The sequence below is a fragment of the Sus scrofa genome, chromosome 8 (genome assembly GCF_054392235.1).
Source record: "Sus scrofa isolate SSC_HxYL_T2T_F1_AM1 chromosome 8, Sscrofa_HxYL_maternal_Yorkshire_Landrace_v2.0, whole genome shotgun sequence".
In the NCBI taxonomy this organism is placed as follows: Eukaryota; Metazoa; Chordata; class Mammalia; order Artiodactyla; family Suidae; genus Sus; species Sus scrofa.
This window is the reverse complement of record NC_139390.1, coordinates 78511282-78536707: the sequence shown is the minus strand read 5'-3', so window position 1 is coordinate 78536707 and position 25426 is coordinate 78511282. Positions and strand designations below refer to the sequence as shown.

The 25426-nt window shown below is 42.1% G+C and overlaps 1 protein-coding gene and 1 pseudogene across 3 annotated transcripts in view; one reads left to right on the top strand and one right to left on the bottom strand.

The window, feature by feature from the left end:
- Positions 1 to 18449, bottom strand: part of SHROOM3 (shroom family member 3) — a 349594-nt gene extending 331145 nt beyond the window's left edge. For 2 of the 3 annotated variants that reach the window (XM_003482418.5, XM_084972581.1), the window contains exons 1-2: positions 17888 to 18182; positions 17203 to 17457 (exon numbers count right to left, since the gene is read on the bottom strand). In XM_003482418.5, the coding sequence (XP_003482466.4) occupies positions 17203 to 17367 (165 nt within the window). In that variant the 5' untranslated portion in view covers positions 17368 to 17457; positions 17888 to 18182. Of the gene's footprint in view, positions 1 to 17202; positions 17458 to 17887; positions 18183 to 18377 lie in introns of those variants that run through there. The other variant, XM_084972580.1, reaches the window with a different exon arrangement.
- On the top strand, positions 10715 to 11505 carry LOC146400877 (small ribosomal subunit protein eS1 pseudogene; annotated as a pseudogene).
- Positions 18450 to 25426: the final 6977 nt, after the last annotated feature.

Below are 25426 nucleotides of genomic sequence, written 5' to 3'. Positions count from 1 at the left end.
TCTTAGACTAAAAAATAGTACAGGAATTCCCATCGTGACGCAGCGGAAACGAATCCAACTAGGAACCATGGGCTGTGAGTTCGATCCCTGGCCTCGCTCAGTGGGTTAAGGATCCAGCATTGCCCTGAGCTGTGGTGTAGGTCGCAGATGCGGCTCGGATCCCGCGTTGCTATGGTTGTGGGCTCTGATTTGACCCCCAGCCTGGGAAACTCCATATGCCGAGGGTGCGGCCCTAAAAACGACAAACGATGAAAAAAAAAATAGTATGTTGTTTACTTTTCTTCACGTGCTATGTTTACAGAATGAATTGAGAAAGAAAAAGAACATAAAATTCTAGAAAAGAAACTATGCTCCGAGAGCCCTCCCCACACCAGATATAATTTTCTCTGTTCTGCTCAGGGGGCCACATTTTCCTTAACCACTAACTTACGGAACCTATGGAATAAAAGAACCTATGGAACACAAGAGAGACTGGATCTGCCTCTCAGAGGGGAGGGGAAAGTCTCATGGTGCTTGACTGATACAGAAAAATGAAGCAAGAATAAAAACAATGAGGCTCAACGAAGCATTTGATGGAGGGAAAAAAAAACAGAAAGGCAGGCCCATCACTGAGAGGGTAGAGGATGAAAGAGAGAATTACAAAACATCGTACCTAAGAATAAATTTCTCCTTTTCTTAGTATCCAAGGACATGCAAGGTCTAAGAAACTATGGGATTCCTCCTGCTTGAATTCCAGAGCAGAGTGGAAAGACCATAGGCTTTGGGAACAGATCTACATTAGATTTTTTTTTCTTCTTTTTTAGGGCGGCACCTGTGGCAGATGGAAGTTCCTGGGCCAGGGGTTGAATCAGAGTTGCAGCTACCAGCCTACCCCACAGCCACTGCAACACCAGATCCTTAGCCCACTGAGCGAGTCCAAAGATCGAACCCACATTCTCACGGACACTGTGTCGGGTTCTTAACCTGCTGAGCCATGACAGCAACTTCTACATTAGATCTTAGGTTCTGGCTTTCACTCAGTAAGCATTCTCTACTTGGTGGTTATCTGGGTTTGGGTTTCCCCGAAGCAGACTCTGAGACAAGAATCAAAAGCAAGGAGTTTCTCTGGGAAGTAAAGAAAACTGAAAGGAAAGTGGGCAAAAGAAGCAGGAAAAGGAAGGCAGACACATTATCAAGGCAGCTATAAGGGTTGCATAAGGCAATTCGCAGGCTAGGGGTCAAATTGGAGCTGCAGGACCTCGTGGGCTTAGCCCACCCAAAGGATGAAAGGGCTAGGCTGTCCATCTTCTGACTCCCCTCGGTCATGGGTTGAGGGTCACTCCCAGAGTCATTAACCAAAGGGGAGGCAAAATAAAGTCCCTAAGCAAAAAAAAAAAAAAAAAAAAAAAAAAAAAAAAGGAGATGCTGACAATTGTACCGGAAGTCTAATCTTTTTGCAGAGCAGTGAAAGGTGTGTGACAGCAGCTAGATCAGTTTCAAGTGATATAAAAAGAAACAGGGATGGGAGCTCCCATTGTGGCTCAGTGGTAATGAACCTGACTAGTATCCACGAGGACATGGGTTCGACCCCTGGCCTTGCTCAGTGCGTTAAGGATATCATGTTGCCATGAGCTGGGGTGTAGGTGGCATAGGTGGCTCAGATCCCTGCATTGCTACAGCTGTGGCGTAGGCCAGCAGCTGCAGCTCTAATTTGACCCCTAGCCTGGGAATTTCCTTATGCCACATATGCAGCTGAAAAGGAAAAAGAGAGAGAGAGAGAGAAAGAAACAGGGAATATATTTCATCTTTTGGGTGCAAGAATCTTGTTTGCTGTTGTTTCTCCAATTCTGTCATATTGGAGGCATTCAATAAATATAAAGTTTAAATAATGTGCTACCGAATGTACGAAATAATTTAGCTTTACATCCTGACTCCATCTTTTGTGAAAAATCTCTTTTCTCATATACAAAACCAAATCTCATTCTGTGAAATAATAAATGAAAATCTAACATAGTGCCAGACTCACAGCCAGAACTGAGTAAGTATAAATATTGATATTATGTATCCATGTCCTCCCTTCTTTAGTTTGCTTCCCTGACAGGGAGGAAAGTTGGCTATAGCCCTTGATGGTGCCACGTTCAGAAATCTGCAATAAGTCTTGGCTCACTGGAAGGGCCCACCCCAACGACTGCTTCTTAAAGGTTAAATGCATTAACTTGCATATGTAGTGGAAGCTGTGATAGCAATTGTTTAAGAGAAAGCCCAACCTCTTATTTATTTATTTATTTATTTGTCTTTTGTCCTTTTAGGGCCACACCCACGGCGTTTGGAGGTTCCCAGGCTAGGGGTCCAATTGGAGCTACAGCTGCCAGCCTACACCACAGCCACAGCCACAGCAGATCCAAGCCTCGTCTACCTACACCACAGCTCACAGCAACACTGGATCCTTAACCCACTGAGCAAGGCCAGGGATCAAACTCGCAATCTCATGGTTCTTAGTCGGGTTTGTTAACCACTAAGCCATGGCGGGAACTCCCCAACCGCTTATTTAATTGTAAGTTTTAAGCCAAGAGCACACACTAGGCAACTATGAATGCAATCCTGAAGAACAAGACTAATTCTTTTAACCTGCCTGCAGTTTATACTGAGGTCAGTGGCTCCTTTTTTGACTTTTTTTTTTTTTTTTTTTGATCTGCAGTTCATCAGTAATTACTCCAAAGTGAAAATATGAAAAAAATCAAAAATAACAACTTATTTTCTGCCTTTGCATCCCACAAGTCTAGTCCTTCTCCTCTTTTAATGATTTATCTCAACACCCAACATATGTATTTATTTCCAGAACCCAGCCAGGTCCCAAGTCTGAATTCCAGCAGCTCATTTCCTAGTTTCCATGAGACAAGACCTGAAAAATGTGAACTTCTCAGAAGACTGCACACACAAGATGAGAAAATCTTAAATTATACCCATACAACTTCCTCCATTAAAAATTTTAACTTTTAGGAGTTCCGTCGTGGCGCAGTGGAAATGAATCCAACTACGAACCATGAGGTTGCGGGTTCAACCCCTGGCCTCGCTCAGTGGGTTACACATCCCGTGTTACTGTGAGCTGTGGTGTAGGTCGCAGATGTGACTCAGATCTGGCATGCTGTGGCTGTGGCTTAGGCTGGCAGCTGTAGCTCTGATTCTCCCCCTAGCCTGGGAACCTCCAAATGCTTCAGGTACAGCCCTAAAAAGCAAAAAAAAAAAAAAAAAAAAAAAAAAAAAATTAACTTTTAAAACAACTTGTGGTTACCAAAGGGGACAGTTGGGATTAACAGATACACACTATTATATATGAAATAGATAAACAAGGATCTACTGTATAGCACAGGGAACTATATTCAACATCTTGCAATAATATCTTGTTTATATATGCACAAAAAACAGTTTGCTGTACATCTGAAACATTGTAAATAAACTATGCTTCATTTAAAAAAGTTTTTTTTAACTTTTCAAAGGAGAAGAATAAGACAACTCCAGAAAGGCTATCTTTCTTCTTACCTTCTAGCAAATGTGTGGCTCAGGATATAATTTAACACCCAAAGTAATAGGTACCTGGTCCAGCTAAACCTGAAGAATGCTTACTCCACTTAAATGGCCTGTGTTTTGAGATCTTTTTACAATGTTTGAGATCTCAGATTCCGAGAATCTGTCTGAACCAGGTTTCCAGGTGCCAAGACTGGGTGAGGAATGAGGCCAGCTAAACCAGGACCCTACCGGGCGGCAGTGGCTCTGAGGGTAACCACTGTATGTGGAGGTCCCAGGATTATGCCAAGTAGAGGCTCTGTTAGGAGACCCAGAAACCACGCTTTTCAGGGAAGGTGGGTGCAAGTCATGGGACCAGAGCTGATAGTTGAATGCACGTATTGTCAGCTAAGCAGTAGACAAGCTGCGAGAGCCAAGCGGATGTACTATGCTATGAAACTAGCAACAGCTAGAAACGAACAAACTAAATGAGACCAAGTTTGGTACGAAGGACATTCCTTCTTGAAAGACCATCTGTTGTGTTACTGAGCGCATAACTAGGTCTCTTCACCAAGCTGGGCCAGGGGAGTCATGAACTTGAAGTCTCCAGAAAAAGCAATGCTCTATCAGTTTGAAGCTCAAGTCTGATTGTGACTCAAACATAGGCTTTGATCACTGACCTTACCTGGGGTCAAACTGGGTGATTTTTCCTCCACTGCTATTCACTCTTTGCAGCCTCTCCTTCTTCACTTTCCCTTTCAGTGTGATATTTTATTCTCTATAATTCTGAAAAGCGCAGTGGGCTAAATAATGCAGTGAGTTAGTTTCCTATCGCTGCTGTAACAAATGACCATAGACTTGGGGGTTCAAACAATGGAAATTTATCATCTGACAGCACTGGAGGTCAGAGTCCATGGATTTTACTGGACTGATAGATGCCTATGATTTCGGCAGAGTTATGTTCCTTTTGGAAGCTCCAGAGGGACATTGTTGCCTTGCCTGCTCTGGCTTCTCAGGGTCACCTGCATTCCCTGACTTTTTTTTTTTTTTTTTTTTTTGTCTTTTTACATTTTTCTAGGGCTGCTCCCATGGCAAATGGAGTTCCCAGGCTAGGGGTCTAATCGGAGCTGAAGCCACTGGTCTACACCAGAGCCATAGCAACGTGGGATCCGAGCCGCGTCTGCGACTTATGCCACAGCTCATGGCAACGCCGGATCCTTAACCCACTGAGTGAGGCCAGGGATCGAACCCGCAACCTCATGGTTCCTAGTCGGATTCGTTAACCACTGTGCCACGACGGGAACTCCCTGCATTCCTTGACCTGTGCCCTACATCATTCTGACCTCTGCTTCCATCTCACTCCTTCCTGACAAGTCTGATCCCTGTATTAACTGGATCCAGCCCCTGTTAGCTTTAACCTGTTTAGTGTTCATTTCATCAATTAGTGTTTCTCCTTGGGTAATGGGTCTGATTTGAGGGTTAAGGTTTTATCATGGCTTAAGCATGTGATGGAGCGTATCCGGCCCAAGAAGTAAGCCCTAGGGTTTAGGCTGCTGGGGAGGGGCCAGTTTAGGGCAATTGAGGAGAGGAGGGCAGGAGAGAAAAACAAAGGGTCAAGAGGATGACTGGGCATGGAGCTAGAAACACAGGAGCTCAGCTGAAAAATCACACAGAGAGGTGAACTGAGACCAAGGTTAGAATCTGGCAGAAATAGGAGCTCCCATCATGGCTCAGTGGTTAATGAAACTGACTAGCATCCATGAGGATGTGGTTTCGATCCCTGGCCTCACTCAATGGGTTAAGGGTCTGTGTGGCTGTGAGCTGTGCTGTAGGTGGCAGACGCAGCTCGGATCTGGCGTTGCTGTGGCTGTGGTATAGGCTGGCAGCAACAGCTCCGATTAGACCCCTGGCCTGGGAATCTCCATACGCAGTGGGTGAAGCCCTAAAAAGAAAAAAAAGAACCTGGCAGAAGTAAAACAGCAGAAAAACAGGGCTTGAGAAGTTTCAGGGAATCCAATTTAATTCTTTTTTTTTTTTTTTTCTTTTTGCCTTTTCTAGGGCCGCACCCACAGCATATGGAGGTTCCCAGGCTAAGGGTCTAATGGGAGCTGTAGCCACCGGCCTACGCCACAGCCACAGCAACACGGGATCCGAGCCGCATCTTCGACCTACACCGCAGCTCACAGCAACGCCAGATCCTTAACCCACTGAGTGAGGCCAGGGATCGAACCCACAACCTCATGGTTCCTAGTCAGATTCGTTAACCACTGCACCATGACGGGAGCTCCCCAATTTAATTCTGAAGGTTGACATTTCAGGCACACTCCTCATTTCACCTCGCAAGTGACCTTCAAGATGCCATTGAGCTGTCTGACTATCCCACAGTTCACACAGCCCACTTCTTCCCCCAGTTCCTCATCAGATGGGGCAAAGCAGACTGGAGTATTCTTTGGAAGTATTCTTTGGAACTATACAAGGACAACACAGTAACTTTAAAAGGTATTTCTCAGGCTTAAAGTTTAAAAAGTCTTTGGAGTTCCCGTCGTGGCACAGTGGTTAACGAATCCAACTAGGAACCATGAGGTTTTGGGTTCCATCCCTGGCCTCGCTCAGTGGGTTAAGGATCCAGTGTTGCCGTAAGCTGTGGTGTGGGTCACAGACGCAGCTCGGATCCCATGTTGCTGTGGCTGTGGCATAGGCTGGTGGCTACAGCTCTGATTAGACCCCTAGCCTGGGAGTCTCCATATGCCAAGGGTGTGGCCCTGGGAAAAGATTAAAAAAAAAAAGTTTAAAAAGTCTTGGATCAGGCCCTAGCCACTTTTATGACTCCAGTTTCTTAAACTGGAATCTATAAAGTGGGAATAATAATTGCACCTGTACCTCACAGAGTTTTGTGAAGCCTGTGTGAGCCAGTGTGCCAATTACATGCTAGATCTCAGGAACGTGAGTCAACCTGCTATGACAAAAGCAACCCCAGGAAATTTTATTGTTTTCAAGTGAAAAATAACCCAACAAATCAACAGTTATGGGGTGGAGGGGGAGAACAGTCTCCCAACTCATCAGAAAGAATATTCACTGCATCACTTAAATCACAATGAATTTTGAGAGTTGTCTTCTGGAAAGCCATGGCCCATTGCAGACCAGGCCAGTTAATAAATGGTAGAAATGAAAGTTATTTGTTTTCACTCTAAGTCCTATAGTGTCTGGGATATATATTTTGGACAGGCTTACCTAAAATGAAAGGGAAAAAGATAACATAGAAATTACGACCCTATGGAATTCCTATCATGGCTCAGTGGTAACAAACCTGACTAGAATCCTTGAGGGTGCTGGTTGGATTCCTGGCCTTGCTCAGTAGGTTAAGGATGTGGTGTTGCCGTGAGCTTCCGTGTAGGTCACAGAGGTGGCTCAGATCCTGCATAGCTGTGGCTGTGGTGTAGGCCAGCAACTGCAGCTCCAGACTGACTCCTAGCCTGGGGACCTCCATATGCCAGGGGTGCGGACCTGAAAAGAAAAGAACAGAACTGCAACCCTAAATCAATACAGACAAAACAAAGACATTGAAAAATAAAGACGTTATTTAGCTAGATCATTTGAATCTCTAAGGTAAAATGCAGTTTGAGATGAAGAAGAATAAAATGAATAAATGCATGAATGGCTGGGGAATGAAAAAATGCAGTTGACTTAAGAGTAAATTCAGGCTCAGATCCCCGGGCAGCAAGTTCTGCACATCAGTCAAGTTAGAAATGCCTCCTCTGAAGGCAGGAAAGAATCGTCACTTCCATTCTACAGATGGATATACAAGTTTTCTTTTGTGGGGATAGTCATTAGACGAGAGAACGAAACAGTGCTTAGACTTAGCCGAGTCACTGAAAGGCCGGAAAGTCACAGCATAAGAGATGGATGGATGCCTGAGACAGACCAAGTGGGAGAACAGAGAGTCTGCAGCTCTTGGGATCACAGTGTTCACTGTTCGAAAGTACATCAAAGGGAGAGACTGGAAGATTCTGTCTGCGGGTTAGTTAAGAGCCAGGATGTCTCTTGGGGTTTTGTCTTTTTCAAAGATTGATAGAAAGTCTCTCACAGTGTGTCTCCAATCACATTGTGGGTTCACTACAATGAGACAAATATTTCTTAAGTTGTGTTCCCTGCAGTGGAGGCAGTGACTTAGGCATCTATTAGCTGGAAAAGAAAGTGAGTTCTTACTGATGCTAAAAGCCATCTGGCACACTGTCTCAGCATGCTACATAAATAAAAGTTATTTCCAACAACATTGATAGCATCGCAAGCTTAGTTTTTGTCTAAAAACACATAGCACTTTAAGTTAGGATGGTTTTTTAAAGGTTAAATTAAAAACAGGAATTTCCTTTATTTCTCAATCAATACAAACATTTTATATATTCAAGACATCAACAAATTGAGAGTCAAACTTAACCTACTTACTAGTTAATTTATTAAAATTAAAATTAATTTTAAAGAATGTGTTTTCTTTCTGGCTGCACAGCGCACAGAAGTTCCCAGTCCAGGGCTCAAACCCATGCCATAGCAGCAACCCAAGCCACAGCAGTGGCAGCGCCAGATCATTCACCTGCTGTACCACCAGGGAACTCCTACATTAATTTTTTAAGCAGGGGTTTTTGGTTTTTTTTTTGTTTTGTTTTTTAGGGCCACACCTGTGGCATATGGAGGTTCCCAGGCTAGGGGTAGAATCGGAGCTACAGCTGCTGGCCACAGCCACAGCAACGCCAGATCCCAGCCGCATCTGTGATCTACACCAACAGCTCACGGTAACACCAGCTCCTTAACCCACCAAGCAAGGCCAGGTATCGAATCCGCAACCTCTTGGTTCCTAGTCGGATTTGTTACTGTTGCACCACGACAGGAACTCCTAAGCAGGGTTTTCTAGTATCATAATTGCACACTGCCCTCAGCATCTTTCTAACAAAGACTTTAAAGAAATCCTATTTAATGTTCGTTTGTCTTCCTTCACTAATACATTTTCATTTTCATCAGTTATGCATTGCAGATAAGAGAAAGAAAAGAAGAAAGGAAAGGAGGGAGGAAAGATTCTTAGCTTCCAGAAGTTAACAGCCTAACAGGGAGCTAGGAAAAGTATAAATGGCCCATCCAGAAAGCAATTATTCTCTCACTAGCTGAGCTTTACACACACACACACACAACTTGTTTGCTATGGCAGAAAACATCTTGGCAAATAGATGAGCGTCATTGTGTCTCAGATTTCTCTCTGTGTAATGAAGTCAGATTAGATAATTGCTGAGTCTTTATAGCGCTAATATCCTTTACGTCATTCAACATTTATTGAGCATTTATTGTGTGAGAAATGAGAAGCATTTTGCTAGGAGAAGCAGGATGGACAGCCTGAATAAAACTCATTTGGCTTTAAAGTGATTACAATTTAATGGATTTAATGGTCAAATGCAAACACCTACTCGTACTGGAAGACGCATTAATAAAAGGTGCTGGGGACACGAGAGGAAGGAAGACTTGATGCAAACACAGGACAGAGGGGGACGGAATAATAGGGGACCAAACAAAGCAGTTTAAGGACAGCAGACGTGAGGCTACCCTGGTATGAAGGACACAGGCTGTTAAAGGAAAGAGCAAGAAAGGCAGGGAGAGGACTTCCCTGGTGGCTCAGTGGATTAAGGACCCAGCATTGTCACTGCTGTAACTTGGGCTGCAGCTGTGGCTCAGGTTTGATCCCTGGCCCAGAAACTTCTGCTTTCCATGGGCATAGCCAAAACAAAACAAAACAAAACCAACCAAACAAGAAACAACAACAACGAAAAAGGAGAGAGCCTCAGAAAGAACTGGCTGTTTTATTTTATTTTATTCTTTTTTGGCCACGCCCATGGCATGTAGAAGTTCCCAGGCCAGGGATTTAACCTGTGCCACAGCAGCAACCAGAGCCACAGCAGTGACAATGCCAGATCATTATCCCACTAAGCCACAAGGGAATTCTCAGAACTGGCTATTTTAAAGGGTCAATAGTAGGCCGATCTAGCTTGGTTCTTGGAAGGAGATGAAAAAGATGACTTTGGGATGAACTCATTCAACCAGCTCAAGGTTTTAGGAAACTTCCCAAAAGTAAATTTCACATTGAACTCAGAAACCATGGCTCATAAAATAATCTTTGTTTCAGTGCAGAAGAAATGGGCCAAGAGAGAGTGTATGGCTGATGTTGGTACGTTGAAACCAAGGATCACTAAGAAAGCCAGAAGGTTAGAAACTGCTCCATGTGGACAGATGGAAATAGAAAATCCAGAGGTGAGGAAATGCCATCATGGTCATCCAGACAATCTAAGTATGTTCCAAATGAGTCATTTCCTCATCTATGGACTGTTTTTATCTCCAAGGCATCTCACAATGCAGTAAGGCAGTACATTTCATCTTGAGATGGCAGGTTGATGGGGAGCTTTGGATGATTCTCTTGAGAGGAAGAGTTATGAAGAGGACTCAGGGATTAGCTCATATCATGGAGGCTAGAAGAACCCAGCGAAAGAATCCATTCTAAAATCTGAGTGGTGTCAGCCAGCAAGAAGTCAGGGCACGTGTGTTTGAGGTTAACCTCTGATGTGCCCTAGCAGACCCACCTGCTTATAGATAAAGAATGGAAAGTTGGGGCTGGGATGGGGCAGTGAGCCAAGTCTTGGTAGGGAAGGCTGTGATTTGGATTGACGGGAAGAGGATGATGGTGTTATGGGTGGTAGAAGCAGTTTCAGAGAGGGAGGGGTAACGGTGTGAAAGTTGGAACCAGCAGGATTTATACATGAGATGGCACAAAACAGAGTCCAGCCAGGCCAAAGATACCTCTGGGGGAAGCGGCAGGTAGGAACCAGGAATACGTGCTCTGAGTGTTAATGACGTAAGTACAGTAAGAGACAATGGCTTACCTTCAATTGTGAAGCCCAGGATTTTTCCTTTTTAACACACACAAATTTAAAACATATACAGCAAAGGATTAATCCCATATTTTACCCAGATAATAGCTCTAGAATCTAGACAGAATCAAATATTTGGTAGGTGAGGGTAATAGGGTGGCAGAGTGTGCCAAGTAGGTGGACTCTGGAGAATCAAGATGTCTGAATTCAAAACCCAACACTAGCACTTCCTACTGGCTATGAGAGCTTCTGAAAGCTACCCAAACTCTGGGTCTTGGTTTCTCAAGTATAAAACTGGCATAAATCCTTTAGGCTCCCTGAGCAGCACCATGGAGATCATCAAGAATAAGCAGCTTACAAAAGGCGGCCAAAAGGGAGCCAAGAAGAAAGTGGTTGACCCACGTTCTAAGAAAGATTGGTATGAGGTGAAGCACCTGCTATGTTCAACGTAAGAAATACCAGGAAAACACTAGTCACGAGAGGTCAAAGAATCAAAATTGCACCTGATGGCCTCAAGAGTCATGTTTTTGAAGTGATGGGATGCATCACATTCATTGCTGATGTGCAGAATGATGAAGTTGCATTTGAAAATTCAAGCTAATTACTGAAGATGCTCAAAGCAAAAACTGCCTAATTTCCACGGCACAGTTCATAGCCATGACAAAATGTGCTCCCTGGCCAAAAATGGCAGACCATGATTGAAGCTCTTGTTGATGTCAAGACTAATGATGGTTATTTGCTTTGTCTATTCTGTGAGGGCTTTCCTAAAAAAATTCAACAATCAAATTCAAAAGATGTCTTATGCCCAAACAGAAACAGATCCTCCAAAGCTGAAAAAAGATGGTGGAAATCCTGATCCAAGAGGAGGTGCACACAAACGACTTGAAAGAGGTGGTCATTAAATTGATACCAGACAGCATCAGAAAAAGGCTTGCCAATCTATTTATCCACTGCATGATGTCTTTATTAGAGAAGAAAAATTGCTAAAGAAGACCAGGTTTGAATTGGGAAAACTCGCGGAGCAACATGGTGAAGTTCTGGAAAAGCTACTGGGGATGAGACAGGTGTTCAAGTCGAGCAAGCTGATGGATATAAGCCACCAGTCCAAGAATCTGTTTAAAATTCAGACTTTTGGAGTTCCCTTGTGGTACAGGAAGTTAAGGATCCAGCATTGTCACTGCAGTGGCTCAGGTCACTGCCGTTGCTGTGGAGGTTCTGATCCCTGGCCTGGGAACTTCTATATGCCATGGGCATAGCCAAAAAAAAATCAGACCTTTAATGGTGACAAGAGATCTCATTTGTGATTTTAAAAACCTGACAATCATAATATCACCTTCCATGGAGTTGTGGAAATTAAAATGTGATTTTAAAAACCTGACAATAATAATATTACCTTCCTCATGGAGCTGTGGAAATTAAAAAGAGAACATGCGTGGATCTCTTAGAATAGAGCTTGGTACATAGAAAGCACTTCGCAAGTGCCAGCATTTACTGCTGGTTGTTACTGGTTGTTGTTGCTTCTTGTTGGTGTAGCTGTTACCTGATTTATGAATCCTAAGGGCAGGTGTATCCCAATTGCAGGTGGAACTGCTTTCCTCAGCCACAAAACACATCTGAGTCATAATAAAATCATGCTGCCAACTTCCTGAACTATTGAATTACGATCCCTATTTTTTTTTTTTAAAGTTACCCTTTCTTTTTGAAGTTCGTAGATTACAGAGGCTGTTTCCTCCACTCCATCTTTCCTTTTCAATGACATCAAATCCCAAAGAAGGCAATTTGGAAAGGATTTCTTTTATTGCCACCCTTTTATACTCCTTTTCCCCATTCATTCTCCTGCCTCATTTGTACCTAAAGAAAAACGATACTTCATTCATGGTATTGTCATCTATACCTGGCAGCTTAAACTGCTTTGTATAAGTGTACGTGCCTTTCAAATATAAGGCTCAATGTGTGTCATCCCTTTGCTTCATTTACAATGGGAGTCACCCTACATTAGGGGAATAGTGAACTTTGGGCTAGCAGCATATGAGCTAAGGTGCACTTGTTTCATCATCCTAGAAAGAAGATCTGGGATACACACAACCAGCAACTAAAGTTTACTTTTGTCTCATCCCTGGGACTATCTTAATTATGTGGATGTTCATCCTTGTTCAAATGCCCCGTGGGTTGACAGAATGACGCCTTCTCCCCTTCCCCAAAGACATCCACATTCTAATCCCTGGAACCTGTGAATACTTTAGATGACGTGGCAAAGGGGAATCAAGGTTGCAGAGAGACTTAAGGTCATTACTCAACTGATCTTAAAATCGGGATATTATCCCAGTAAACCCCCAGCATCGGAAGAGGGAGGCAGAAGTCAGAGAGCTGAATAATGCAGTGCAAGAGGGACTCAACCTGCCATTGGTGGTTTCGAAGACAGAGGAAGCCGGGACCATGAGCCAGGGAAGGCAGACAGCCTTTAGAAGACGGAAACGGCAGGGAAAGTGCTTCTCCCTGACAGCCTCCAAAAGGAACACAGCCTTGCTGACAGCTGGATGTGAGGCCAGTGAGACCTGTGTTAGACTTCTGACCTACAGAACTATAAGAAGCTTGTGTTGGGAGTTCCCCTCGTGGCACAGCAGAAACGATGCCGCCTAGGAACCATGAGGTGGCAGGTTCGATCCCTGGCCTCACTCAGTGGGTTAAGGATCTGGCATTGCCATGAGCTGTGGTGTAGGTTGCAGATGCGGCTCAGATCCTGCATTGTTGTGGCTGTGGTGTAGGCCAGGGGCTACAGCTCCAATTAGAACCGTAGTCTGAGAACCTCCATGTGCAAGGTGTGGCCCTAAAAAGCAAAAAAAAAAGGGAAGTTTGTTTTGTTTAAGCCACTAGGTTTGTGGTCCTTTTGACAGGAGCCAGGGGCAACGGATACGTGGTCCATCTCAGGAGATCTTCCTGGCATCTCATCTCATAGGACCCTGTTTCTCTTCTGACACTGCCCCTTTTTCCGTTTTTTTTTTTTTTTTTCTCTGCTTATTCATTCAATAGAAGTTATCGAGCACCTATTCTGTGCCAGGCACTCTGCTGGGTCTTGGAAATGCAAGATAAATAACACAGAACCTGTGCCTTTTCATTTACTCAACAAATATTTGTGTACCCAGGCTCTGAGTTAGCTGGGGTAGAGATGAAAATAATCCTAGCCTTTCAAGAGGCTCTTAGACTGCTGAGAAGACAGTCAACATAAAAAATCATGATTCTATGTGATAAATGTGGGTTACATGAGTATTGAAGACAGACAAGAAGTTCCCATTGTGGCTCAGTGGGTTAAGAACCCTATATAGTGTCGGTGAGGAAGTGAGTTTGATCCCTGGCCTCGCTCAGTGGGTTAAGGATCTGGCGTTGCCATGAGCCACGGTGTAGGTCAAAGATGCAGTTCTGGTCTGGTGTTGCTACGGCTGTGGTGTAGGCCAGCAGCTGCAGCTCAAATTCAAACCCTAGCCTTGGAACTTCCATATGCAGCAGGTGTGGCTGTAAAGAGAAAAAAAAGAATAAGCTAGGCCACCTAACCCAGCTTGATGAAGTCAGGAAAACTTCAGCAAGAGGAAGAAATAGAGCTTGGATGAATATGAGTTTTCCAGACAGACGGGATGAGGGGAGAGATTCAAGAACTTTAAAGCAATGCAGCACTTGAAATCTAGCTAATGGATATGAGAAACAGAATTTAAAAGTATATTTCCTTTCAGGTATTTATTTTTTTTTCTTTCTAGGGCTGCACATACGGCGTATGGAAGTTCCCAGGCTAGGGGTCAAATCAGAGCTACAACTGCCAGCCTCTGCCACAGCCACAGCAACGCCAGGTCCAAGCTGCATGTGCAACCTACACCACAGCTCAGGGCAATGCTGGATTCTTAACCCACTGACCAGGGCCAGGGATCAAACCCAAATCCTCATGGATACTAGTCAGGTTCGTTACTGCTGAACCACAACGGGAACTCCTCTAGTTTTTTATTTTTTAATGGCTGCATCCTTGGCACATGGAAGTTCCTGGGCCAGGGACTAGATCTGAGCCTCAGCTGCAACCTACGCCTCAGGTGTGACAACACTGATCCTTTAACCCACTGCTCTGGACCTGCATCCTCAAGGAGACCAGCTGGGGTTCTTAACCCCCTGAGCCACAACTGGAACTCCCCTTTTAGTTACTTTTAATTGAAATGGAAATAGCCATATGTGGCTGGTGGCTACTATGCTGGAGAGAGCAGACTGCCCCAGATTACATCCTTGAAAGGAAAGAGATTGCCTTCTGCTTCCTCATTTTTCACTTCTTACTGTCTGGAAAGCTGATGTTATGACAAATCGCCATGGACCAGGCAGACAGGGCATCACTCCAGGGATGGAAGTAAGAAAGTAGAAGGGACTAGGGTCCCTGACCCATGTGGTCATCTTTCAGTTTGGCTTACATTCAGATTTGTCATGTGAGAGAGAGAAAAATTCCTATATTGTTTAAGCTGTTGTTATTTTGGATCTTTGTATAGCCTGTATCCTAATACAGCATCTCTTAGAATAATGAAAAGCTGAGTTCCCATCAAGGAAATGAATCTGATCAGTATCCATGAGGACTCAGGTTCGATCCCTGGCCTCGCTCAGTGGGTTAAGGATGCAGTGTTGCCGTGCGCCATGGTGTGGGTCTCAGACCCGGCTCAGATCTGGCATTGCTGTGGCTATGGCTATGGCAGGTGGCTACAGCTCCAATTCAACCTCAGGTGCAGGCATCAAAAAAAAAAAAAAAAAAAAAAGAAAAGAAAAGCAATGTCATAATCTTTGCAGAGATTTTTGAGCTTTTTCTGTGTATCAGATCCTATGCTAACTATTCTAAATGCACAGTATCATTCAATCCCCACACATTCCAATAAGGGAAATAATTGTTTACCCTCTTTCTGCAGATAAAATGGAGCCTTAGCACAGCGGCTCATTAGTGGTAGGATTAGGCCTGTCTGACAGCAAACTGTATTCACGTAAACAGATACATAAAATCCTATTAAAGACCAGGCAAACTGAATATAAATCAGAGTTTTAAAATGCAGAGATGTTATTTATGTCTGTGGCAGATATTCTCAGCTGTTTACCTAATACTCATTCCATCTTTCTTCCTGAAACAGACCCTCGATTTGTTCAAATAGTGGGTAGAGGTTTCCTTGACATCAGGAAGGCTGAGTTTCTACTACAGAATCCAGGAGAGAAATCCTGACTGGTCTAAACTAGTCATGGTAATATCATTCCCTTAGCCAGTAATCGGTCTAAGGATAGTTATGCGACACAGTTCTGGTCAATGAGATGTAAGCACGAGTTTCACAGGGAGGTTGTCCCTCTTCAAATAAAAATTCCAAATCCTGCCCAGAATGAAGATGCAATGCTGGAGGTGTGGCATCCATCTTGCAACCATGAAGACAAAAGCCAACATCATAAAAAGACAGAAGGGACGTTCTCGACTTTATTAAGCTGCCTCTCCTCGCTTGGACAGCCTAACTCCAGACTGCTTTTGTTTTTGTTTGTTCATTTGTTTTGGCTGTGCCCATGGCATGCAGAAGTTCCCAGGCCAGGGATCGAACCCACACCACAGTTATAACCAGAGCCACAGCAACAGAAACACCTTAACCCACTAAACCATAAGGGAACTCCTAGATATCTTGTAACAGGAGAAAAACTAAGCCCATTTACTTAGGCCACTATCAGTTGGGTTTCCAGTTACTTATAGGTGGAAGCCTTTCTTATGAATACACATATATGTAAACATATCTTGTTTTCTTAGGAAAGACAAGGAAAAGTCACACAGCTTACAGTAATAACCTGCACACTCTTGGCTCACTGCTGGAAACCAATTCCCACTGGCTCACCCACAATAAGAATCATTTCAGACTCCCCTAAAACACGCATTTGGTGGAATATGCAAACTAACCTTAAATAGGTAACCAAACTCAGGCAAAATGCATATTTAACTCTTTCCCACCTTCAAACCAGAAAAAAATTTTCGCCTCAATTACCAGTGTTTCTTGAGTAATGCACTTATATTCCATTATTTTTGATTGCTAATATTCTGAAATTTTAAAAGAAATCTCTGCACGGTTTCTTAATCTCTGTAGTTTCAGAGAAAAACAGAAACACTAAACCTACATAAAATGGATTCATGCAATGGGCGTACGTATCCTCACCAAGAGAAATGAAGAACCAAGGCACGTTGCGGGATGGCTAAGGTTTAAAAATTGGCTTAAATGCATAGATAAAGAAGAGAGGCAAAAATGCTATTTTGCCCTGGAATCATACTGAAGGCTGATTTAATTCTCCTCTCTGAATGTGCAAAAAGCAAAAAATAATATTGATGCAATTGATGATCCAGAATTACAAATTCTAAAATATTTTAGAATGCTAGATATTTTCAGTTGAAAGAAGAGCAGATATTTCTCTAGCCATATGCCAAATAAAAGTGCACATATACAGATACCCAGTCTGCCACCACCTTAGCTGTGCTGTTAATCTTTAATCTGATTCATAACTGAAAAGATCATGTGGTAGCTTGTTTGATACTATTTCATTCACAAAAAGAGATTAGCCATCAAACAAGCACATTTTCCTCTGGGATTTCACCAAATAAAGGCGCTAGACACATTTTTCTTTCACATGCCAAGCCAGGCAAAATATTTCCAGATAGAATCAGAAAGGTCACGAAACAGCAAAGCAGGCACTCTTCAGGCACTCCTTGGCCTTATTTTTGTGTTTTTGACAGATCTGGCAAAAGGTGAACAAAAGCAATTTGAAGACAATACTGGAAAAAGAAGCATACCTTAGAGATGATTAATGGTTCTCCGTGCTCCAGGCCACCTTTCAAAGTAAAACCCCAAGGAGCTCCTCCCTGCAGGAAAGCTTCCAGATAAATGTACCTGGCCCTGGGGGGCCTGTTCGGGTTCAGGGTGGCACTGGTTTCCTCGAAGTTCTCCTTGGTCATCATGCCAAACACATGAGCCGGAGAGTTAAATTTTAAACAGATTCAGGCAGGCGCTTCTTCTAGAGTACAATATGCCATCCTTTGGGACCCACACTGGCAAAAGAAAAGTTTTCAGAAACTGTTTCTTTCCGATGGAAAATGTTCTTCCGACCTTAACGCCAAGATGCTGAGCCAGAATTTCTCATTTCAACATTTCTGAATGTAACCTCTCCTCCTGGAATTCCTGGTTCTCACTGAAGCCCCCAACTGATGTTATGTTTCTCCATTCTGTTCAAAAAACTTCTTTCAGAGTTACTCTCAAGACCGCTTTTATTTCACACCTACACACACCCAAACTTTTCCTGTACATTTTACAGAGAAACTTAAAAATCACCTTACAAATAGTAAGAAAATTGCCAAAACTCAACTGAATACCTCAGTTTTGATTGATTATCAACCCTTTCTTCCTCCCCCGAGTGAAATTTACCATTACAATAGCCTCCCCTAGCCCCAGAAGTAGCTTTAAAAGAAAGAAAGCACTTACTATGCTTCTGCTGGCTTCAGAATTTTCTAACGTGTCCCAAAGAGACAGAGAAGCTGCGCTAACACTTCTGGCCCAGGTTTTCCAGCAATAAGTTCATAGTTTGTTTCTTGCAAAAAGGAAAAATAAGTTTTTGCAGAATGTAAGGGGAAGGAAAAAAAAAAAAAAAGGAAATTAACCATCGGTGGGAAAAAAGATCCAGGAGGCAGCTCAGTTCTTCGGTATTTTCAGGGATGATCAGCCACCGCTGCTACCCAGGCAGCCACTTGCCTCCTCTGAGAAGAAAGAGTAAGGAAGTGAGAGGAAATGGATTAAGGCAAACAGAGGCACCGCAACCTTTCTGCACAGTAAGCAGTGCTCTGCGGAATTCAACTCACCACAAAGACCTGACCAATCAAAACAGCCTTACAGTTGATAAAAGGTAGACAGTTAAAAATACCATACAGATGGCTAATTAGCAAGGAGCAGAAAATAGTTGCCACACGAGCCCCACCTTGTTCCAATTAAAGCAGAATCCTTGGGGGCGAGCCGTAGGTATTGACATTTTTCTAAAATGCAGGGCAATGCTGCTGTGCAGCCAAGTTTGCGAAGTAGTGCCCTGAGCGGTTTTGGTAAACATTTAAGTAGGGGTCAAGGTGGTGGCACAAGGGCTTTATTTTGTTCATTAGAAAATGCCAATAGAATAAATGTCCAGCTTCTCATCTGGAAATCATCCGATCAAATTTCTGCTTGTTGGATTCAATACAAACAAGAGGCAGACTTTCTTCTATATTTTAATTGTTATCTATTTCAAACCTGTGTGTTATCCATTCTTCAAATGAAAAGAAATATTTAATGCCTGGCAAACAGTAGGCACGCCAGGCAGAATGTTGTTCTGATTTCAGGTTAGTAATGGAATTTTGTAATAATGTTACATAACATCTCACAGGAATACTCTCTGTTAAAAATTTAAACAGTGCTGAGAAAACTGTATCTTTTACCCGGAAGCCTTAGCTATCAAGTTATTGGAACAATTTAGAATTACTTCTGTTTGTTTTTATTTTTTTATTTTTTTAGAATCACTTTCAAAGGATATTTTGCTGAAATGCTTTCTGTTTAAAAATACATGATAATGTGAATTATGCTGGAAACTGAGGTTTTGCTATCAATTTAATTTTGGTGTTTGTGCCTATAGTTAATGAAAAGTTAAATATTAGAGAAGAGATATACCATGCAAAGAAGTCATGACAATATTTAATGCACAACACCTGACAAGTGTTATTTGCTTTTCAGTAGTAACTCCATCCATAGGGCTCAGAGATTGAAAAAAAAAATTGTAAAAAGTCATTTTAATGTAATGATAGTACTTTAGTGGAAACAAATGTGTACAAAATAGAAGCATAAGGTAAATGTTGTCTGATTCTCAAGAAGTAATTTGTGCAATTTTTATTGGGGCTTCCTTTTGCAGCCTAGTTTATAAATTAAGAATAAAGGCAAAACCTTGGCTTTTCTTTCACTCTAGTATTTAAATAAAATCGTAAGTAGATGAAGAGGTTTTTTTTTGAAAAATTTTTTTTGTGGCACTTGTGATTTTGCTCCTAAATTCATTTTGTAAAAAATGAGATTTCACAGAATCAACATTTAATATTAAAAGCAAAAAGGATATATGGCTGGGCCACTTTGCTGTAGAGCAGAAATTGGTACAACACTGTAAATCAACTATACTTTAGTCAAAAAATAAATTTTAAAAAATATGAAAAGTAATGAAGCTCAAACAAAAGGCAAAGTAAAGAACAAGGTAAGCAGTGAATAGAACTCAGGGCTCGCGGACCAAAGAAACCTCTATTTCATTGTATCATCAAAATATTTTAATGAAAAATAATATATAATCTGAAAAAAAAAACATATAGAACTTCATTTGGTGGCTATTCAGTGTAGCAACTGATAGATCGGGGTTAGAATATAATTTTCCCCATCTTACATTGCTCACAATCAAAGAATGTATCCTTGTTTTCAGAGGAAAGGGCACAGAGGCCATGAGAAGCCTAAATAATCTGACCAGAGTCATCTTGCAAGCAGCCTAAATGGGCATAGATTTAAAATTGTCAGATTCCATTGTTAGGAATGGAATCTCAGATTGCATAATTTATGGCAAACTTTCTTTGTGGCCAGCATTGCTAATTCATAAGGATAACCTCTGTTAGGGCCTGTGATTTGACCCAAATTCTAATTAGAGGATGAAATTGGACTCTCCCTCCTCCCCAGGGAGAGAAAGACAACTCTGTTGTCTCAAGGTGTTGCTAGGAGGAGGGACTAAGACTACATCTTAGTATTATTATGAAAATGGCTTTGACCTTGCAAACCCAAAAGGGTCTCAGAGACCAAGATCCCCAGATCCCACTTTGAGAATTGCTATCCTTAACCAGATATCTAAAGTTATCCCACTCTTACCAGTTTGTTGAGCCTATAAACACATGTGTATTTTTTCCTTAAACAGCTAGAGTGGGGTTTCTGTTACTTGCCATTGAAAGTTTTTTTTGTTTTTTTTTTTATTTTTGTCTTTTGTCTTTTTAGGGCCACACCTGCAGCATATGGAGGTTCCCAGGCTAGGGGTCTAATGGGAGCTGTTGCTGCCGGCCTACACCACAGCCACAGCAACGCCAAATCCAAGCTGAGTCTGCGACCTACACCACAGCTCACGGCAACGCCGGATCCTTAACCCACTGAGCAAGGGCAGGGACCGAACCCACAATCTCATGGTTTCTAGTTGGATTCGTTAACCACTGCGCCACAACGGGAACTCCTGAAAGAATTTTAAGTAAACACAGTGACATCCTTGATGGTTCTTCCTGATTCAGGAGACATTTTAGGGAAGTTTAGTGCAGTCTCATAGCAGTGGCTTCAAATCTTGTTCCCTCTCTTTGTTTCCTCTTCCCTTCTTCCTTCTACCTCTAATTTAGAATTACTCCTACTTTCTTATCAAGTTCTTCCCTGTGTGACAAATAGATCCAACACAGCTTACAACTTTACATTCTCTATATGAAAAAAATCCCCAGTGTTGTAACTGAGTTCATTTTGTTCTGTTACTGTGAAGATGATCCCAGAGCAGAAAAAATATTCAACCATGTTGACTCTCCTATTCTACTGGAATGCTTATATCAATCGCTCTTTTATTTTTTGTCTTTTTAGGGCCGCACCCACAGCCTAGGGAGGTTGCCAGGCTAGGGGTCCATTTGGAGCTGTAGCCACTGGCCTATGCCACAGCCATTAACAATGCCAGATCTGATCCTCGTCTGTGTCCTGCACCCCAGCTCGCGGCAACGCCTGATCCTTAACCCACTGTATGAGGCCAGAGATTGAAACTGCAACCTCATGGATGCTAGTTAGATTCATTTCCGCTGAACCACAAAGGGAACTCCCAAACATTCGCTTAAATGTCATTTGCCTAATCACTGTTATGACTTCTTAGAAATCAGGTATTACTCTATTTAACATCACTTAAGGAAAAATTAATTTGTTCTTTTCAAAATTCTGATTTAATTTGAGTTTTTCATAGCAACATGTATGTCTTTCTTTTCATCTTTTTAAGCATCTTAAATGTGATTTTTAATTTACTGGATTTTTTGAATGCCTTTAAATCGAGTATTTCAAAGATTGAAAACATCACTCGATCGGCTCTGAAAAACAACAAAGTCAGAGTGACATCTAGTGGCTCTTCTGGCTCACTAAATAATCATTAAAGTAACTAGACAATAAATTGTTAAATTGTAGGCTTGGAAGTTTACTTGGTCTTTCTTAGAAAGAATGTCTCGGAACCATTCCGATAAAAATCAACCTTAATTTAAAGTTTGCACACCCTCTTGGGGCCACCTTTCAGAGGCAAAAAGAATCATCTCTTCATGTGTCTCCTTAAGAGTGAGGAAAACTTCCAAGCCCACCTTCCCTCACTGCTAAATGCCAAGAAGTCTCACCTGAAAACAGTCACTTGAAAGAGGATTGAAAGCCCAAAGAGTAGTTTAAAATCATCAGGATGCACCTGCTAGAACTCCTCCTGAACAAGGTGAAGGCTCTGTAGAAAGGTTATGTTGAATCTACAAAGTGGGATTCTCTGCAAAAGGGGGAACGCTGGGGATGCAGTTTCCAGCATCTGCTTCACTACCATAAGGACTATCACAAAACTATTAGAGCACAAGCAATTCAAATCTTTTGGGAATGATGAAAATGTTATGTCTTGATTGAGGCTGTAGTTTCACAGGTGTATATAGTTGATCCTTGACAACATGAAGGTTAGGGGCACAGATTCCCCCCAATCCATGAAGTTGAAAAAGCTGTATATAACTTTATAGTCAGCCCTCTGTTTCCCTGATTTTGCATTGAGGATTTAACCAACCGGAGATGGTGTGGTATTGTAGAATTTACTATTTTTTTTAAAAATCTGTGAATAAATGGACTCTCACAGTTTAAATCCTTGTTGTTCAAGTGTTTGTATACCAAAACACATCAAATGGGACACTTTAAACAGATGCCGTTTAATGAACAGAAGTTATGCCTCAATAAAGTTAGTCTAATGCATTTGTTTTTCTTGTTTTTTGTTTGTTTGTTTGTTTGTTGTCTATTTCTAGGGCCGCACCCACAGCATATGGAGGTTCCTGGACTAGGAGTCGAATCTGAGATGCAGCCGCCGGCCTACACCACAGCCACAGCAACACGGGATCCGAGCCGGGATCCGAGCCGCGTCTGCAATCTACACCACAGCTCACGGCAACACCGGATCCTTAACCTACTGAGTGAGGCCAGGAATCGAACCCTCAACCTCATGGTTCCTAGTCGGATTCGTTAACTACTGAGCCACGATGGGAACGCCAATAAAGTTAGTCTAAAAAAAAAAAAAAATACTCAAGAATTCTATCGATAGATGAATGGGTAAACAAAATATGAGCATATATATATACACACACAAACACATATATAGCATAGCAATTGAATACTATTCAGCCTTTAAAAGGAAGGAAATTCTGCCACATATTCCAAATAGATGAAACTTGAGGACATTATGCTAAGTGAAATAAGCTGTTCATAAATACGTTATAATTAGTCTTGTATGAGGTACCTTGAAGAGTTAAATTTGTAGAGACAGTAGAATGGTAGTTGCTAGGGGCTGGGGGGAAAGTTAGAGTTTAATGGGTACAGAGTTCAGTTTGGGGAAAAGTTATAGAGATGGATGGTGATGATGGTTGTAAAACAAAGTGAATATAACTGAACTATCCATTTAAAAGGGTCAAAATGGTCAATTTTATGTTTTGTACATTTTAACCACAATCCGTTCTTTTTCAGATTTTTTCACATATAAGTTATTACAGAATATTGAGTAGAGTTCCCTGTGCTATACAGCATCTACTAAGTTTTAATATGTTAATTAGGACAAATGATGATTTATGATCTGTCTCTTCCAACTAGAATAAGTCCCATGAGGGCAGGATTTGTCTGTTTTGTTCACTGATGTTTCTGGTACATAGTAGGCATTTAATAAGTATTTGTTGAATGAATTCAAACTTCCTTATTAAATATATTTCTTTTCTCATAGTCTTGGTAGAAAGAAAATGTTAGAACGTTAACTATACAGTTTGTAATGTTTTATGCCCTATCTCCTTGCAAAATTATTGGAGGTGATTTACCATTTATTTCCTCCCCAATATATATTGAGTCACTTCTCTGTCTGCATTCCACCAGGTTCTGGGGAAATATGGCCATCATATCACAATTATAATAGAAAATTTAAAAATCCAGTCTTCTCTGTTAAGTCTGATTTAGCATTGCATTTAGTTTTGAATATCTTTGGCAAAAAGATTTTTGAAGTTTAAGTTATAAGGGAAACCCCATGGTTAAATTTTTTCATATAGGAGTTCCTGTTGTGGTTCAGTGGTTAACGAATCTGACTAGGAACCATGAGGTTTCTGGTTCCATCCCTGGCCGTGTTCAGTGGGTTAAGGATCTGGCAATGCTGTGAGCTGTGGTGTAGGTGGCAGACATGGCTCAGATCTGACTTGACGTAATTTTTTCTATTACTCATTCACAAAATTGCGTTGGGTGAAACAAGATTTTTTTAAACTAAGCAAATGGTTGAATTAAACTGAGAGTAGAGTCCCTGCATCATGTATGTGATGTCTGGAGTGCTTTCCTTGTACATTTTTTTTTTTTTTTTTTGGTCTTTTTATCGCCACACTCTCGACATATGGAGGTTCCTAGGCTAGAGATCCAGTCGGAGTTGTAGCTGCCAGCCTATACCACAGCCACAGCAACCCCGATCCTTAACCCACTGAGTGAGGCCGGGGATCGAAACTCCGTCCTCATGGATGCTAGTCAGATTCATTTCCACTGAACTACGATGGGAACTCCTCCTGCTACACTTTTAACATATGCTTTTTTACTAAGATAAAGTTCTAGTCTTTAGTTTTATAGACTCATAGTTTTTTAGTTTTTTTTTTTCAGTCAGAAAAAAATATTTTGTGATAGTTCCCACATCTAACATTTTGCAAATAAAAATACAAAACGCTCTGAAATGGTAAATGGTTTGGCCAAGGCTGTATAGTTTGCAACAAAGCTCAGAGCAGACCTGGGTTCTTTATTCCTAAACCATCCTCCAATCAACCACCTGCCCTTAACTGCACCTCATAAAGGCCAGCAGCCAATTGCACTGACAAATATAAGAAGGGGGTTTTGAGAGCAGAAACTGGAGCTTCTTTGCCTCTCTCCCAGTGCCCAGTCTGGTCCAGAGGAAGAATCTGAGGGAGGGAGACAAATAAAAACCCTGGATCCAGGCATGACTCTTTCTAACGAGCTCTTGGTGACTTGGCCCCTCATCTCCCTGGTCCACCCTGCTCAGGCTTCACTGGCCTTTTGGCTGATTCTTAAATACACCAGGTACTTGGCTTGGGAAGCTCTGTTCTACAACATCCATATGCACCCTCCCTCCAGTCCTCCAGGCTGCTGCTCAAGGTCACTTTATCAAGGAGGCCTCCTCAACCACACTGTGATATGCTACCCACACTCCCCAAGCTCCTTTCCCTGTCTCCACAACGCTTGTCCCCACCTGACATACTTGGATTTGTCTCTCTGCACATTGCTCATCTTCTACAAGAATGTAAACTCTATGAAGGTAGGGAACTTTTTTGGTTTTGACACCTTTGCAAGTCATATGTCAGGTGCTCTATAAATAATGTGAAATGACTGAATAAATGGTAAAGGAACTCTGGACCCCTTCCTTTATCTCTCAATTTTTTATTTTAAAAGCTAAAAAGCTCTTTTTAATTTAGCTTTTTTTTTTTTTTTTTTCCTGTCTTTTTAGGGCCGCACCCACGGCATATGGAGGTTCTCAGGCTAGGGGTCTAATTGGAGCTATTGCTACTGGCCTATGCCACAGTCACAGCAACGCCAAATCTGAGCGGTGTCTGCAACCTACACCACAGTTCACGGCAACGCCAGATCCTTAACCCACTGAGCAAGGCCAGGGATCAAACCCATAGCCTTCTGACTCCTAGTTAGATTCGTTTCTGCTGTGCCACG